The following is an 18,064-nucleotide window of genomic DNA, read 5'->3' as shown; positions in this document are numbered from 1 at the left end:
GGTCAGGGCAGACGACGGAGGATCTGGCAATACGCAAAGGGTGGGTGAAGACGTAGGACGGCGTATCCTTGAGCCGTTAAGAGGGTTGCCTCCCCACCCTCAAAGCAACTAATAGGATTTCGAAATACCAATCCCGGTGTGAACTTCAGAGAAGCCGATAATAACGACCCTTCCTGACTCGCAGCCGACAGCAACCCTCGCCACCGTCGACGGCAATAGGGAACACCATATGGCTAAGGCTTAAGGTCGGTATTCGGGTGGCAACCATAGAATATCACTTCAGTCTGCCCCGGCCAAGGCCAAGCCGAAAAGAACGTCCTTTGAAAGCTTTGCCATGACTCTCACATGCGGAAAGGCATGGCGGAGAGGCCCCGTTGACGAAGTAGCATCTCACGCCGCCGATTGTGCCGCGGCTCTTTTGTCCAAGGATCCGAACTGGAGGTTATACAACGACTTTCCACTACCCTCGCATGAAGGTGATGGGTTCCTACCGCCGGTGGACCTGAACGAACCTGCCCAAGGCGGACAATCCACTCGATACGTTGACACCGCGCCGGGCACCTCGGCTGAACATAGTGTATCTCATTACAGATTCGGGAATTGGTGGAATGGGGCCTATCCAGAGTGTGAGAGGTGGAGATCTCGTGTGTGTGCTGTTTGGGGCAGACGTTCCCTTTGTACTGAGACCTCAGTCATGACTACTTGCTTGTTGGCGAATGTTACCTGTACGGCATCATGCACAGGATGTAATTGATAGAGAAATTGCCAGCTGTTATGAGCGCGGCATTGGGGACTACATAGCACGCGAGGAAAGAGGAAAGGACCTTGTCGATGGCCAGGAAGGCAAGGCTATGGAAATCGAAGCAATCGAGACGCTCTTCTCGCCGTGCACACTTGAAAAATGGGGAAGACCAGCTACGGAAAGGAGACTGTGTACGAAGTATAAAGCGATCCCAGGGAAATCCGCGCCCGGATAGCACCCAGTTCCATCAAAATGCGTCAATGGTACTGAATCAAATCCCACAAATTGCCATATAGATCCTTTCCACACCGCCACTTTCCCGTATGCCTCAATCTTCGGTGGTCGTGCCCACTCTACGCCCGCGTCTGAAAACCGCTTGAAGTCCCTTTCAAAATCATCCGTCGCAAGGAGCAAAAACACCCGTCCTCCCGTCTGGTTTCCTATAAAAGCCTCCTGCTCTGCGTTGCTGGGACGGGCAAGGAGAATAGTCGCACCCTGCGACGAGGCCAATGCAGATGTAGACGTTGGTTCCTGCTCGACCCTCTCATCAGGAGACTCGGTCCGTCGTTCCGCCGAAGTGCTGCTGGACAGAGGTTGGGGAGGCGGAGGTCGGCTGGTAACCCACCTCTTCCGCTGCTTTGGGATGAGGGTGTCTTCCACTACTTCGAACCCCAGGCGGGAGTAGAAGGCAATAGCTTCGTCGTAGTCGCGCACGAGGAGGGAGATGTGGGCCAGGTATAGCGTGGCGAGGATTTTGCTGCACGGAACAATGGTTCGCCCGTCTTATCACACCGCTCCATCCCGTCTGCATGGGTGGTGATCAGACGTTTGGTGCAGGGCATGACCCATTCAACATTTACGGTTGCCGTGCTGCTGTGGACAGCCTCCAGCAGACAATTTACTGCGTGCTGCTGTCGTCGACTTTGAAAATGGCCTTGGAAAATTTAGCCAACGAGATCTTAGAGCTGATCGCTGCTCACCTCGATGCGGAGCGAGACGTGAACGCGCTTGTGCGGACAGCCCGTCGTCTCTTCGCTGCTCTCAATCCTTACCTCTACCGCCGCAATCACCGACATTCCAATGCTTCAGCACTGGCATGGGCGGCGAGACGTGGCTGTGTTGACACTCTCCGACGAGCCCTGGAAGTGGGCCTCAAAATCAACGAGTCGTTGTTGCTGTCGGTCGCGGCAGAGTATGGACAGGAGGCTGTTGTCAGCTTTCTGATCAGCACAGGACGAGTTGATTCCAAGGTCGCCGAGAGACGTCGCGGTTTCGACGAGCGCACGGCGCTTCATTACGCTGTAGCCGGTGGGCACTTCTCAGTCGCCAAGGCGCTTCTAGCCATTGATGGTGTGGATGTTATGTCGAGAACCCGCTTCAACTGGACTCCGTTGCATGAGGCCGCCAAGGTGGGACACGTCGATCTAGTTAAGATGCTTATCGAGGCTGGTGCAGACTCCGCCGCCAGAAACGCGGCGAAGCGGACACCACTGTTCGAGGCTTGTTCCTCCGGGAGCATTGAGATCGCTAAAATCCTCATGGAGAAAGGAGCAGATGCTAGGAGCAGAGACAAAACGGACAGGGAACCTATCTTGGAGGCGGCGGAAGGTGGACATATCGAGCTCATTAAGCTACTTCTTGAGCATGGCGCCGATGCCACCACCGTGGATTATAACGGCGAGTCAGCATTTTCCTACGCTGTCAGGCACGGCAGCATAGATCTCGCGAACCTCCTGCTGGAGCTTGGGGCCGATCCCACCGCCACCTTGCAAAATGGAGAATTCACACTAGCATTTTGGGCCGCACATGGAGGCCATGTCGAGATGATAAATCTGCTTCTGAAAAACGGAGCGGATGTCAAGGCCCCAAGTGAAGGGGGAAGAACTCCATTACTTGAAGCGTCTCATCGAGGCTTCGTGGAGATTGTGAAGATACTCCTGGAGAATGGAGCGGACATCAACGGGGTTGACCAAGACGGGCGCACTCCAATACTCGAGGCCTGTGCCGGGGGGCGTGTTGAGGTCTTGAGATACCTGCTTGAGCGGGGGGCATGCGCTACCCCAGCACCGGCTAGGAGCGAGCGGGGTGCCGTGACCCCAATACTCGCTGCCGCCTACAGCGGGAGCGTTGACTGTGTGAAGCTCCTCCTACAGATTGGGGAGAAGGCCACAGGTACGAGTGAGCTGGATCGGACACCAATGCACGACGCCGCGAGCTCTGGGAGTGTAGAAGTCCTTAGACTTCTCCGGGACGAAGGTGCAGATATTTCGGCCCGAGGCTGGCTACAATCAACACCATTACTCGAAGCTGCTCGAGCTGGGCAGGGCGGTGCAATAAAGTTCCTCTTGGAAAACGGGGCGAACGCCGCAGATTGCGATACTTTGGGCCGATCGGCGCTGCTAGAAGCTTCAAGATCTGGGGATGCAAGCGCCATAGGGCTCCTCTTGGACAGCGGAGCAGATGTTATAGCAACGGGCAGAGATGGTCGAACACCACTACTCGAAGCTGCGGCATCTGGCAGCTACCATGCGGTAAGACTACTCCTAGACCGCGGAGCAAGCATTAGAGACAAGGATGGAAGAGGTCGAACACCTTTGCACGAAGCCTCGCAATCCCCAAACGCGAGAGTGGTTGAGATTCTCCTGGAGAGCGGAGCAGATGTATCAGCTAGGGACGATTTTGGCATGACACCATTGCTCCTCTCGGGTAGCTGCGGGATCAATGTCCTTAAACTTCTCCTTGACAATGGGGCCGATATTATGGATGAAGACTCGATTGGTCGGACAGCATTATTTCAGGCTGTGAGGAACGGCGGTGAAGAGGCTGCTCTGTTCCTCCTGAACAGGGGATCGAAGGTCACAGTTTCTGATTCGAAAGGATGGACGGCCCTACATCAGGCCGCAAGATTCGGATACTTGAGATTAGTGAAGCAAATGTTGGCGAAAGGCGCCGACATTGAGGCCAGGGACGACCGGGGCTGGACACCAATCTACGGTGCCGTGGTTTCCGGTAACGTGAAGATGATAAGGCTTCTCTTAGATCACGGTCAAGACATCGCGGACAAGTCACAATACGGGCGGACGCTTGCCCACGCCGCTGCCGTAGTTGGCGACATGCCAATTATGCAGCTGCTCCTCTCAAGAGGCGCGGACCTTAGGGTCACTGATGACAGGGGACAGTCGCCACTTGACCTTGCTCTGGAGAATGGACGCGAGGATGTCGCTCAGTTCTTGGTCCACCATCTCCATACTTAACTTGAAGTAGGCAAAAGCAGGCCTCGGAATTCTCACAGAACTTTCAGCCATACGTCCCCTTCTCGCCATTAAGAGTCGTCACCAGACTGGTCGGTCTGTGTTATCTTCAGGTGGAAAGGCTACCTGAGTGGACAGTATGATTGTCCTGTCCTTCAAAGAAGAAGCCACACCAGATGTAAATCTGTAGCCTTGTCGGAAGGTTGTTCCCGACAATGCTATTGAATCACATAAGCCAAATAGAGAGGATGTTTTTTTGAAGGGAAAAGAAATTGGGATCGGTTTGCAAGATCCAGCAGCATACCAGGTGCGCTCCGCCGTGACTGACTTCTGTTAAAGCGGTATATATGTCGTATCTCAGAATACAATTTGAAAATTGTAGAACCGGGTTTTTGAAATAAACCCCGACTTATTGTTATCTACTGGACTTGGCCCATTTCCCGCCGTTGAGACGAAGTTGTCACGGGTAGCGTCCGCTTGAAAGCTCGATGACGATTCCTCCCCGGCCTTTCGATCGTGGAAAACCCCCACCATGACCGTGATAGTATTCGGAGCCGACGCGGCGGAAGAGAATGGAAATGTCACAAAAGAGAGACAGTCGACCGAGCTCGCGATGGTTGGACAGAGACCAAAAATACATCTAACAACGGTAGTACGTGACGGTACGTGGAAGCCGAATCAGCAAGGAGAGAAGTCATTTAGATTTTACAATGAAATCAACCATCGGTTTAGAATTCGCCAATCCCATGTGGATTAGTTTATGTCGATCCGAATACCTTTCCACCACTCGTTGAACTTCCTCCGTCGGGGTTTTACCAAGACGTTTCACCTATTATCGTTCAAACCCCCCTTTCTATCCTGGTTTTGTTAGAGCGACCTACCAGGTTTCTCCTCGTAGCCGCCGGCCTCCACCCACCTACAAAACGAGACTGAGAGCACGATCGGCGGCAATCACCATCTGAACGTAAGTCTACCGACTCGCCGGTACAGTGGCACGGCATCCAGCGGGGCCTTCGAACGTTGTTTGACATTCGTGTTTTTCACAATTCGGGACAGGCAGAAAGGGATTTTAGACAGCTAACGGGCGTTCTACCGCCAGCCAGAGACTTCTTTAACGTGTATCTGACCGCCCAGACATCGTCCGAGGGATTTGGGCTGGTCTGTTGTCTGTAACTGGCTGGCGGATTTTCCGCGGACGCTTCAATATCTGTTGGTGAGCCCGCCTAGAGTAACATGTCAACTCATCGCAGCTACTCCTACTTCTTCATCTCTCTTCCCGCTCTTCCCTGTCAACGACTTAAGTACCGCTGCCGTTGTATGTAATAGACGTGGGACTGATAAAAGTCAGTGACGACAGCAGCCGAAACCAACCGCGGACGTCCAACGCTAGGAATGCCGGCCAACAAACACCCCCTTTCTAATTACTAGACCAGAAAGCCCAGGCAAAGAAGATCGAAGCTACGGTCATGGTGCCAGAGAATGACGCGAAAAGTATGACCAGGTTCGGATTATGGGCCGCGGGAGAGATGGCAAGCCCCAGAAGAGAGGCGACGGCTAAAGTGAGCATACTCCAAGGCCCAGCAAATTAGTACGCTACATTCAGCAGGAACTGGTCGCGATATGGAAAAAAGAAGGAAGAGGAAATTGGGCTCTACTCACGTTACGGCTTGCAAAGTAGACTTCATGTGCGGCGCTGCCTTATTATAAGCGTATTCCGACCCAGACACGGACCACAGCACTTCGCCGATAGCGCCTACTATATGGACGGGTATTTGTAGTAAGAAGCTCGCCTGATTTGGGATCTTTCCGTTGTTGGAAGCCGGGCACTCGAGCGGCCTATCGTAGCAAGGCGCCGCATTGTAGACAATTTGCTGAACCCCGGCAGCTATAGCCATGGATACGGCGATAAGGGCAAAACCAAGTGTCATTCTCACAGTTGGCCGGGGATCCAACTTTGCCTTGTGCATGTATGGGTAAACGCAACGTTCAAAGAGGGGTACCACCACCAGCACAAAGATGGGGTTCAGACTGGACACGGCGTCGTTCGGTATGCCGTAGGTAATCATCTGGCCGGACTGAGAGACCAAATTGGTCTGGTTCTGCTCGTAACATAACCAGACGATAGGGTAAATAGCCCTGGTAGGTATTTTAGTCACACGTTTCCACGCATTGTTGGGCGACACGGTGTCGATTCTTACCACACCTTACAAGCTTGCAGTGCTTGGCTGAGATCTTCGACATATTGCTCATCCCAGGGGACAGTCCGGCCATGTTTTTCGAATTGTGACGCGGGCATCGCAGCTTGTAGATTGAAACCCCCCTTAACGGCACAAGATAGAACCCCGAGGAGCTTCGCTCGGAAACTCGCCTCGGGTTTTCGGCGGACTTATCCGACTCGGACGAAGTTTAGTACTCGCAATGATCGGGATATGGCGACGGCGGGGCCTGTTGACGAGTGGGGAGTTGATGGGAGGTAAGAGGGGCTTACAAAATTTCTTGCGTCCCCAGAGTAGTACGATGACACCGACACCAAGAGCGCAGAGGGACATTAAGAAAGATGTCCAAAAGCCCAGATACTTTTCCATCGTAACGCTCGCGAGGCCCGAAAGTGATCCAACATTTGCGCACCAGTAGAAGATGCTGTAAACGCGCCTTATCGTCAAGTCTGGGTCTAGAATCACACGTTCACCCGACTTCAGTATCGCAACACGTTTTTCGCTTGACTGAACTTGGTCAGCTATGAGATGGTCAGTTGCTGTTAATGAGCGATGCTAGCCGGACTATGATTGGGAAGTGAGGCCGGAGCTTGGGGATAGGAGCTAGCAGACGGTGAAATTACCTGTAAAAGGTGCGACGCTGGATTTCACTCCTCCGACTCCAAGACCTATAAGAGCAAAGGCTCCAATGAGCCCACCCAAACCAGCGCCTGCCTCTAAGGCAGGCGGGGTCGACGTCAGAGCTAGCAATAAGATGCCAGCTAAGTATATACTACCAGCCAGAGTTAGGCAATCATCCCCGGCTGGCGCACTGCAAATCTCCAGGATAGCCTTACCCACATGACACCAAAAGCGTTTTGTAGGGCCCCCAATGGCCGTCTGCTAATATACCGGCGAATAGCGGAGTTGTGAAGCTCACCAGTCGCAGAAAAGAATTGAGAGCAGTAGCCGACGACTGGCCCATCCCCAAGGCGCCTGGCCGGCCAAAGTCCTTGGCAGGGTTTTGAATATAGTTTTCTATCGTTCACGGGTTAAGTCGCTGACATACCAATTATACAGTTTCAATGCTCAGAGGAAGGCCGGGGAAGAAAGGGCAGGGAGACGAGGAATGGCGGCGCCTACGTAATGGTGCTTGCAGGGCATAGTATGCGAACCTCTCGAATCCCGAGAAACAGGCAACCATCCATGCCTCAGCAGAGACTTTAGCGGCGACATGTCGTAGGTTCACAAGGTCCTCCGGGGATGGACTATCTACATGTGAGGAAACAGATCTAATTGGGTTTTTCTGCAGCGGTTGTGGCGAGATTGGCTCGTCGTCACCGGACGAGACAATGCCTTTTTCTGGTGGCTCGCCCATGGCGATTGGTGGCGGGGCAGGAAGTACCGTATTATGTTTGTCCGACCTAGACTCAGCTAAAAAATGAAGGGTGGGAGCTTAGGAGCCGTGGACAAGAGAAGATGAATTCCATGCCAGAAAAAAAAAGAAAAAAAAAAGAGACTCCAAGGCGGCCGCTGGAGGGGGTTTAAGGTGATGTTTTGGTTACTCATTACATGTTGGGCTCACGGGAATACGAAGAGGCCATTTTGTGATGGACCTGCCATTCACTACCACCTTCTAATCCTGTCTCTCCTCCCTGCCATCTGTGGGTGGTGTCTACAACATATTGCTGCGGGTTGCGCCTTGTTTTAACCTCTTTGGATTCCCCCGCAATCCCCGAGTCTCACCGCTTGTCCGTCAGGGTGTTCGTTCCGCACTCTGTAGACGTGGATATAGTGTATATTCTGTCTTTCTTTAAGTCTAATATCATCATAACCCTCGGCAGACGAGAGACACTTGTAGTTACGGCAAACCTCCCCTATTTGTAAAACAGCCACCCTTGCATCAAGGGGGGGATGAGCAATCTGATGTCCATATGAGGAGCGCACTATAATAACAGGAAATTCGAAGGTACGGACGCGCAGGCTTATCTACAACTGTGACAAGTCTTCCGGAGTATCATTACCTCTTCCAGAATAGTGCTCGGACATTTAGTGTGCGAAAACCTTCTCATAACTTGCGCAGGCAAGCTGACCCTGTGTCACTAGGCCGGGACTTTCCGCGCAATGTTACGCAACAAGCAGAGTATCCTCTAGTGTGGGGTTGAGACTGCACCGCATTAAATTTAGTAGGTTTTTAACCTCACTTGACAGCAACACTCCGGTTGCAGTTCCGGCCGTAAGACGCGTGGGGCGAGATGCTTCACGTCATGATAGATGCTTCCTCTGATGCCGGATATTGGCTAGGTTCATCGTCGTACTTCTTTGCTTTGGGTTTATCAGTATCTCTGCTATATAAACCGCCATCATCTTACTCTTATAATTATCATATAAATCATGTGTCAAAGTTGATGGCAACATACCTAAGATATGCCTGTGCCTCATCGCGCATTTCTCTACGGAGCTCAATGAGCCTCGAGCTCAGGACGTCTCCACCTACAGCAGCAGCATCTAGCTTTCCAGATTTTCTCCATTTACAGCACGTCTCGCTAGGCACTTCTATTAGTGTCTCTATCCACGCCGGTGTCCTAACCTCTGCTAGGTTTCTATTAACGGACCCCAGTATTCCTTCTGTTTCTGGAGGAGGGTAGCCAGGTGGGCGACTAATGCAGGATACAGAAAGAAAAAGATTAAATTCGACCGTGCTATTGATTTGTAGTGAGCCGACGAAAAGAAAGAAAGAAAAAAAAAAAAACTGCAAAAAGCGAGGGTAGCTCGCGTTGAACGCTCGCATCCTACGAAAACAGTCCGGGGCGGTTTTCTAGCTTTGTGAGCGCTTGGGTTGGCTAGACCACATCGCATTGGCAAGTGCTTGAGCTGCTCGGCTGGTAATTTGCCACCTTAACCTCCCTTATATAGTACACGAGCTGGCGTTCTACGGCGGTGGGAGCTGGGAAGGAGAGGGAGGAGAAAGGAGTCAGGTTCCTTCCTTCCTTGCGAGGGGGAGTCTCGACGCTGGTTGAACATGCAAATCGCCTCTGATGTCTCTGCTGCCACCCATGAACTCGATCTCCCCGGGGATATCGTCGAGGTCATTCCGAGTCAGGTCACCATCTTTGCTCATCGGATTTCCACGCTTTACGCTGTCCAGGGATACCAATTCTGCGGCGAGTGCACAACGGAGTGATAATATTTCGTGCGTGGCACATCTGTGAACACGTTCGCCACAAGAGGTTCAGGGTTTCTAGGTTGCCAAGGGCAATCGAGGAGTAAAGCAAGATTGAACACATTGAACACACAGGGAAGGCTGAAGCTCATGGCCTTGCCAGTCTCTCTCACAATTTTTCGTCGTCCATCACCTAACATTTTATACTTTCTTTTATTTCATCAAGTTCTCGCCAAGATTTGAGAGCGAATACAAAATCATATAGAAGAATTACTCAAGGCACGCCTCTTCTCGATGATTGAAATAGAAACACGTACCATTACGCCGAAACCATTTAAACCGAAGCTTCCGATTCATCCTCCCCATTCCAGTCATCACTCTCAAGACCTTTCCCATCGATACCATAAGTCGTAAACCAGCCCAGCAAAGAAATACCGCCAAACAAACCCCAAGCTAGCACCTCGCCCTTGGGTTGTACTCGGGACGAAAGGGAAAAGACAGATCCGGCAAGAAAGGGGCCAATACTACGGCCAGCAGCAGAAATGGTCTGCGCAATCCCATTCAATGTACCGAGACTCGAGTATGACATGGCCGAGTTTGTGATCTAAGGATCTCCTTTAAGTCATGGCGATCTAGGAATTGGGGGTGGGGTGAGTCGAACTTACCAGAAGCATCACACACGACAGGCCGCCGACGGCGCTGATAGTCTTGATAATGAGAACACCGCCCAGCTCAGCATATAGCCATTGCCTTCCTGTTCCGAAGTGGAAGGGCGGGTCGGAATTGATATGACCGGTCCATGGTATCAATCCCATGCTAACAGCGAGCCCTAAAAGGGCAACACGGTAAAGACCAAGATTACCCAGGCGGGCTTTGATGGGTTGGAAAAGGAGCAGCTGGAACACGATTGTGACGATGCCAGACACGCTCAGAGTCACTCCAATAGTGGCCGGATCAAGGTCACGACCAGTAGGAGCGGGAGCGGCGGCGAATATTGGGTAAAGGGCGTTGAAGGATATGTTTGAAAATTGGTAAATGAGGTATGAGACGAGGAGCGAGATGGTGGACCGATTGAAAATCTCGCGAAATGTGTCGCTCCACGACAGATATCGCGTACTCTCCTCGACCTCATCGCGCTGCGAGTCATGGTCATCTGCATCATGCCTGTCTTCTCCGCCGTCATCAGGGCGGTCTGCCGAAGAGCTGAGTAGGTTTCGAGCTTCCACGCGGATTTTATTGGGTGGCGCGAACCAAGTCCATGGCGAGGAAGAGTTTGATTGCTCACGACGCTGCTGGAAACGCTTCCGGAGAGCACTGAAATCGAAATGGAATCCAGACCTATCCTGGAAGGACTCCTCAAGCCAGATGCCGAGGATGATGGCGGTCGCAACAAGGATTACAGTCGAAATGAGGTTAGGAGCCAGAAACGGATACTCGTCCCCCATTACCCCAACTAACAGTCCTCCAAGGGCCGGGCCTGAGATGCTGCCAACGGAGTATATGATCGGCAGCCAAGTGAAGGCGATGCTTTGATTCGACCGATCAGTGAGATCGCCCAGCGCAGTCGGGACAACAGCCGCGTTCCCGTTCAGCAATCCCATGGCAACGTGCACGACCACGACTTGCCAATAAGTCTTGCAAAATCCGAACAGGGCAAAGCATGCTGCCAGGAGCGAAGTGCCAAGTACAAGAACAGGCTTCCTGCCAATTTGATCCGAGAGATAACCCCAAAGGAAATTTGTCGACAATTGGGCAAGGGCGAATGCGGACGCGACAATTCCGACATAAAAACCGACCTGCTCCGGCGGTATCTCGGGGAAGCTAAGGATCATGGACGGTAGGTAGGGAGAAATGGAGTTGAGCGCCGTCTGCTCGGCAAAGGAGAGCAGGGCGAGCAGGGAGAGTTCTCGGATAGGGAGGGGTGATTGGCCCGGGCGTAAAGCTCCCTCTTCTCGGCCGGCTGAATCGCCGGCGGCGGCGGCGGGCGGGGTAGGAAAGGTCTGGTATTGGGAGGGCGGCGGGCGTCGAAACCGTCTTCCACGAGGCACTGAATCAAAGAACCCTGTGGTTGTGATCGGAGCGCCCGCATGTAGAGAGGCCGATGTCCGGGTGCGTCCACTCGACGAAAGGGCGCCGCTAAGAGGTGGTCGAACCATGGTGAAGTGAAGTGCTGGCGATCACGGCGCAATTAGCAGTCTGGCGTGGAAGTGTTGGCTTGACGAAACGGTTGGGGAACGAGCTCTTCCTCTTTGGTGAATAACTAGCTGGTCGCGAGGCTCAGCATTCTCATCCTCCGGGTTTCTATGGTCGATGATAGCCACAGGAAAAACGAAGGGGGAAAAGGAAAAGAAGAAAAGAGCAGAGGGAACAAATGGTGTCCCCAACACGCCGTCAGCTTGATTGTGGGATCACGAATCGTCGGCTGTTTTGGTGGGGCGGCTGTGACGTAACGGAAGGTGCTGATGCATCAATTGATCTTTGATTGCCGTATTTCGTACTCACACCCGTGTGTTGTTTGTTTTTGGCAGCTGCCACCAGGTCCGACTCATAGCACTGAACTGACATGTGCCAAAAAAAAGGGAAGAAGCAAGGCACAGGACTTCTTAGTTCACCGCGCGAAGCGACCCACCTTCTTTCTGCCACCTGCCATCGAGGTAAACAACTGGCAGAGACGGTCCAGGCGATTCGCCCATTCGGGTCCCCTCAACTTCACTGAAATTTCGATTTTGGGCTGATTCCTGCCAACACGGGAGGGATTGAGCCGCGTTCTGGAATAATGATCGGGAACCTGCTGGTAGGCCGGAGAAGGCAATGGAACAGAGAGGCTTGTTTTGGCAGATTCCAAAGTGTCACAGAGAGACGAGAAGAAAACTGTTTGTGATTGCGGCCCATGCGGATACGGGTACCTCCCCAGCTCTCGCTTCGTGAGGATGTCCAACCCTATCATGGCCTGAACGCCTGAGATCGGACGCATGATTGGTGGTATTCACTTTCCATTCAAACTGACTTTTCACTTTCAAAGATCGGTCTTACCCGTGAGAGAGGGCATCAAGATCACATCAGATTCACCAGCGTGTTCATCAGAGTCATAACCGACTCAAACGGCAGCCAACATGCCAATGATTGATAATGCCATCCCCTCCGTGAGCAGTATCTCCCGGAGCCGCTACGAAGTAAACGACACCGAATAAATACACCTGTGGATGTTGACGGGAGGAGTGGAGCCGCAAGGCAGCATCTGTGGAGTAAGCTGGATTTAATGTACGATTTACGAGGATGCCCATCGACTCCCCTTGGTTCGTCGTGCGTTATATTCCCTCCTCGACTGGTACATGCACGCCCTGGACAGCAAGAGATCATGGCTGAATATGCAATCACACGCACTTCCACTCCCTCAGGCTTCTCCATCGCCAACACCGACCTGCTTCACTTTTGCCTTGCATGGCGTCGACTAATGCACGTGTTCGGCGAATGCAAATGGAGCTTCCCGGCCTTGCCACCGCTGCCCTCCCTATACGCTTTGTGCGCCTTGAGATCAAGGTTCTAATATTGATGGCTTGCCGAAGGACCTTCGTAAAGGTACAATCATCAAACGGGAATAGACAAAAAAAAACGAAGGAAAATATGCGTTCGTGCAAGCCAAACAGACGTGGCCAGTCAGCCAGCGATGCCAGATTGGCCCAACCCTCACGCACCGCACCCCTCTAACCTCGGGTAGAACTGGACACCATTTGATCAAAGTCCAATCCGTTCCTGAGCTCGTATCTTGACCACACCGCCCATCAAGAGGGGGCAGCGAACGAGAAAGGAAAGTCTAAGAACGAGATTTCTGATGGTCAATCGAACGGGTCCAGTAATTACAGTCGAAATTTAGAATAGAATCCACCATTCACTCCATTAGCTACTAGAAGGGAGTGTAATTGACGAACCACTCTCTGCCTGCCTGCACCCGCTCTCCGTTCCAAAACCCCGGGCCCATCAAACAACTGCTCCGTATAATGATTGATCGATATTAATCCAGCCCGCAGCAGTAGCTTAAGTCCAACCTCGAGTCGGAAACAGGCATCTCCGGATCTTTGGCTAGACGTCGTCAGCAACACTCAGCATTGGATCCGTGCCCCCTGGTTCCTTCGCCCTCCTGATGCCCAACTTGCCCAGCCCCTGGCTGCCCATTGACGATTGACGCTCGATCCCTCGGCCCAATCCCGATCAATTGCTGTCTCATAGGTGCAGCTCGCCGCTAAACATGGAATAAAAATATTCACGAATTATTCCTAACTGGGATCCCGCTCCGCTGTGATAGGTCAACCCGCCCCAACATTCCAATCAGGCGCTTGGATCTAACGATGCCAACGATGCCCAACGTTGGCCAACTCAGCATGGCAGGACAAGGACGATGAGCAACGCCTCACACGACAACTTCTTTCCCCGTCCACTAAACAGACGCAATTTTCTGCCGGTTTTGTCATCCCCATTGCAGGCAGACAGGCTTTTTTTTGTCACTTTCTTCATTTTTGCGCTACGCCTCTTTCGTGAGTCACTATATCGTTTGATGCGGCTCGCCCTGCTCCTCGACCCGGACCGGGCCATGAAGGCTCGAATTATTGGCCTCCTCCACGCCTTATAATAATAACATTGATCAGGTGCCGCCCTACTGCCAACTTGCATACCCTTTTCTCCTCCCAACACACGCTTGCTCTGCATAACGCTGTCTTTGGCATTACATACACATCGTGATCTCTTTTTTGAACAAAAACCATTGCACCCCATGTTGCCTCTAGTCTTCGACACTCCACATTTCCTTGCAGATCAAGATCAGTTGACCAGAGAGCCACTACTACGAATCGGATATAACATCGACTACCCCCGGACAGGTACAACACCAACAGTTCCTGGACAAGAACCTTGCTCGACTACCATCACCATTCCTTTCCGGCCTCGGCCACAACCACCATCCCGACAAGAGCAGCAACAACAATCCATCATCTCGCCTGTTGGTGAACAGGAGAATCGACAAGATGATGCTCGCACCCAGAAGAGAAGATGAGCTCGCTCTGAGCAACGAGAGGATGCGTAACCGCATGTCTCGCTCCGTACCACGGCCACCCGCTCCTCTCTCCGCCGTTACCGAACGAACCGAACGATCGTCAGAGGGTACTACCTCGGAATCAGTGCCGAGCTTGCCTCGCAGGCTACCGCCCATCAACCCCAGGAAGCCCAATTTGAAAGAGAGGCTAGTACGCCGGCCGAGTTTCTCGGGCCAGGGCCGTCCTGCCCTCTCAGCACCGCCGATGAGCTCCCGCCCTCCGCAGCCACCAATGCCCCTCATGCACAAACCACCTCACCGCCAGCAAGATCCACCAAGGCGACCTGCGAAACCCCACCACCTGAGCTCCAGGCGATCTGTTTCTTCAATGGTCACGCACCACCCCGACGACGATAATTATTCCAACCCGGAGACTGAATCCGAATACAGCTCCGGCCTCTCCAACCTCTCCGCTGAGACACAGGCCACCTCCGTCCTCTCAAGTGAAGCTCCGACAATTAAGCCCGCTTACACCGAAAAGCGAATTATCCACATAAAGCCCGGCACGCTCAAGAACAGCCCGCTGCACGCAAAACAGGGTAGTCGGAGCCGCGTAGCCAACACGCCAGCGCCACGCCGGACCATCCACATCGAAGTCGAGTCTGACAAGCAGCCAAAGTCTAAGACTCCGCCGCCCCCACCACCACCACAGCCGAAATATCGAGAGGCTATCGAGCACTACAAGGAGGAAATTGGAAGATTGAAGCGGGAGGCGAGGGAGCTTCAAGAACGCCAGACCACCTCTGAGCGAGGGCTTGAGGATGCTCTTGACAGACTGTCACTCGTGACCCTGGAACGGGAGGAGGTTCGCCGGTCTCACGAGGAAGGGAAGCGATCTCGAGAGAGTCTCCGCCAGGAGATTGATGAACAAGTAAAGACTATTCATGGCCTCAAGGCTCGGTTAGATGATAGGGAGGAGACTTTAGAAACCCTCAAGGCTCGGTTGGAAGACAGGGAGCAGACACTAGACAGCCTGAACGTTCGATTGGAGGACAAGGAGCAAGCCCTCGACGATCTCAAGGCTCGGCTCGAAGACATGCAAGACAGAGAGCAAACCCTCGATGGCCTCAAGGCTCGACTCGACGACAGAAACCAGACCGTGGAGGACCTTAACGCGCGGCTTGAAGATAGAGAGCAAGCCCTAGATGATCTTGAGGCCCGACTGGAGGACAGGGAACAGGCCCTCGATGCCTTGAAGAGGAAGCTCGATGGGAGGACCAAGTCCGTGGACGAGCTCAGGGCAGAAATCGAGGAGCAGAAGAAGAACATCGACCACCTTCAGGCAACCCTCGCAGGACAGGACAAGGCCGTTGAAGCTCTTGGCATCGACAGGGAAAACGCCATCAAGGACAGGGAACTCATCCTCAAGGAGCGTGAGGACTTGGTCAAGGACTTCGAAGAGCTAAAGAAAGAGAAGGAAGAACTATCCCAGGGCAAGGAAAAGATCGTGCTGGAGATGGAGGTCCTCGCCAACGAAAACGAAGAGCTTAGGACTGGGAAGATTGAACTCGAGGTCAAGTGCGAGGAGCTGCAAAAGGAGATCGACACCCGTCTTGCCGTCCGCACCGAGCAGGAGAAGATGCTTATTGAGCGCGTCGCCGCCCAGCAAATTGTCAATGAGAGCTTGGATAGTCAAGTGGATAGCCTCACTTCCGAGGTTGTGACAGCCGAGGGTGAGATTGCTCGCTTAAAGGAGGCTGCTGCTGCTCTCGAAGAACAACTTGAAAAGGAATCTGCTCGTGTCAAAGCCCTCGAAGAAGAGAAGGGCACTCTGCAAGAGGAGGCTGCCGCTGCTCTGGAAGAACAACTCGAGAAGGAGTCCGCTCGCATTAAGGCCCTCGAAGACGAGAAGGGTGCTCTGCAAAAGGAGAAGGATGAGCTCGAGGACAAAAAAGCAGGGCTCCAGGGCGGAAAGGATGCGCTTGAAGCTCGCGTTGGTGAGCTCGACGCGGAGATTGCCGAATTGAAGGCCAAGGTTGAGGGTTTCGAAGAAGAAAAGGCGAACTTGCAGAACCTTATCTCTGTCATTGCCAATGAGCGCGACGAATTGAAGACGAAGACCACGGAACAGGACGACGAACTCACAACCCTACGCGAAAGCCAGACTTCATCCCAGGCTGACCTGGAGAAGCTCCGAGAAGAGAATAGCACGCTGCAATCCGACATCACCGCTGCACGTGAAGCTACGGCTGCCGCTGTCGCCGCTGCTGCTGCTGCCGAGGCTGCTGCTGCGGCGGCCGCGGCTACCCCCGAACCCGCGCCTGAACCTGAGCCAGAAGCACCCGCTGCACCCGACACTGCGGAGCTTGAAAAGCTCCAGACCGAAAACGGAGATCTTCAAAAAGACAACGGCGAGCTCAAGGAGAAGAACGAGGAGCTCACCGGTCAAGTCGGCAAGCTAACCGGCGAGGTCGACCAGCTCACTGGCCAAGTTGATCAGCTCACCGGTGACGTAACCAAGCTTACTAGTGAAGTGGGCACACTTACTGAGGAAGTCGGCAAGCTCACGGGCGAAGTGACGAAACTCACCGGCGAAGTTGAAGAAAAGTCCAAGCAGCTCGACGAAGCCACCGCCAAGCTCGAGGGAGAGACCGCCAGGGCCGAGCAACTGCAGACCGAAAATGCGGGCCTCTCGGTTCAGTTGGCCGATGTGACCCAGAAACTTGGAGATTCTCAGACTGCCCACCAAGCGGACGTCGCGAACTTGCGCGTCCAGGTTAGTAAACTCCAGAGTCGGAGTAGTCGGGCCCCGTCGCGGAGCTCGAGGAGCGGATCGCCCAAGAAGGGCAGGGGAAAGCTTGGGGAATTGGTTGTTGTTCGGAATCCCCAGGACCGATCTCAATTGTAAGTTGAACCCTACGTTGTCTTTGCTGATAACCGCTTGGAGCTGCCGCGCTAACTAGAGTTTGATATTAGGCAAGTCATGAGAAAATCAGATCTCAAGTCGAGTACATCTTCACAGGCCTCTGATAATGACGATTAAACGAACGGAGTCCTGGCTCATCTATTAACACCTATACATCATTTTACTACACCTTCGCCCATTCATTCGAGGGAACAGTCAGTCGCTATAGAGTATTTTCCTTTGTCACAAATTTTTCCTATTTTCTTTTTTCTTTGTCCGCTTGTTCTTCTACCTGTCATGTTGGATTTGTATGTTTGTACACGATTTGTCTGTCTATAAGTATCACGGAAGTGCCTGTATCGGATTTTGTTTGTTTTTTGAGCGATAAACTGGGTAACGGAAAAGTTAGATATCGGAGGTGCCTGTTTTCTTTTCACATTTTTCTTTTGTCGCTCTCATGTTTTGGCACACCATGTATACAACCCCGAGATGTACAAGTATTTGTAACATGTCTGGGATTGAGTTTTGTAGATTGCTGGTCTCGGGACCACATATGACGGAAGATATCAGGGTTTTACATGTCTTTGGATTTTTGTTATATTTGAGTCACATATCTATTAATCCATTTAATTCTCCTTCGTTTGGTACCCTCTTCGAACTTCTTGGTGGAAACGAGCCACGGCCGAGGACTGTTGGTCCGCCAGAGCCCGGAGACTGCCGGCTTCCCTGTAGCGATGATACTCCCGTGATATGATACAAGAATATAGCAGATGGAAGGCTGT

At 52.7% G+C, this 18,064-nt stretch overlaps 3 protein-coding genes and 1 pseudogene across 3 annotated transcripts; 2 read left to right on the top strand and 2 right to left on the bottom strand.

Annotated features, from left to right (window-relative positions):
- Nucleotides 1-1,671: 1,671 nt before the first annotated feature.
- SAPIO_CDS10161 lies at nt 1,672-3,996 on the top strand (annotated as a pseudogene; the record flags this gene model as incomplete).
- A 1,652-nt stretch (nt 3,997-5,648) lies between these two features.
- On the bottom strand, nt 5,649-6,289 carry SAPIO_CDS10160 (uncharacterized protein; the record flags this gene model as incomplete). The annotated part of the gene is made up of 2 exons (XM_016783804.1): nt 5,649-6,129; nt 6,192-6,289. 2 exons carry the CDS (start codon nt 6,287-6,289, stop codon nt 5,649-5,651), a joined length of 579 nt encoding a protein of 192 aa, XP_016639240.1.
- Nucleotides 6,290-9,685: 3,396 nt separating this feature from the next.
- On the bottom strand, nt 9,686-11,507 carry SAPIO_CDS10159 (Major facilitator superfamily transporter; the record flags this gene model as incomplete). Its single annotated transcript, XM_016783803.1, has 2 exons — nt 9,686-9,955; nt 10,017-11,507. 2 exons carry the CDS (start codon nt 11,505-11,507, stop codon nt 9,686-9,688), a joined length of 1,761 nt encoding a protein of 586 aa, XP_016639239.1.
- A 2,862-nt stretch (nt 11,508-14,369) lies between these two features.
- On the top strand, nt 14,370-17,420 carry SAPIO_CDS10158 (uncharacterized protein; the record flags this gene model as incomplete). The annotated part of the gene is made up of 2 exons (XM_016783802.1): nt 14,370-17,281; nt 17,354-17,420. The coding sequence occupies 2 exons, from the start codon at nt 14,370-14,372 to the stop codon at nt 17,418-17,420; spliced, it is 2,979 nt and encodes a 992-aa protein (XP_016639238.1).
- Nucleotides 17,421-18,064: the final 644 nt, after the last annotated feature.

The sequence above is a fragment of the Scedosporium apiospermum genome (assembly GCF_000732125.1).
Source record: "Scedosporium apiospermum strain IHEM 14462 chromosome Unknown SEQ_SAPIO_0154, whole genome shotgun sequence".
Taxonomy (NCBI): Eukaryota; Fungi; Ascomycota; class Sordariomycetes; order Microascales; family Microascaceae; genus Scedosporium; species Scedosporium apiospermum.
This window is presented reverse-complemented; position numbering and strand designations above follow the sequence as displayed.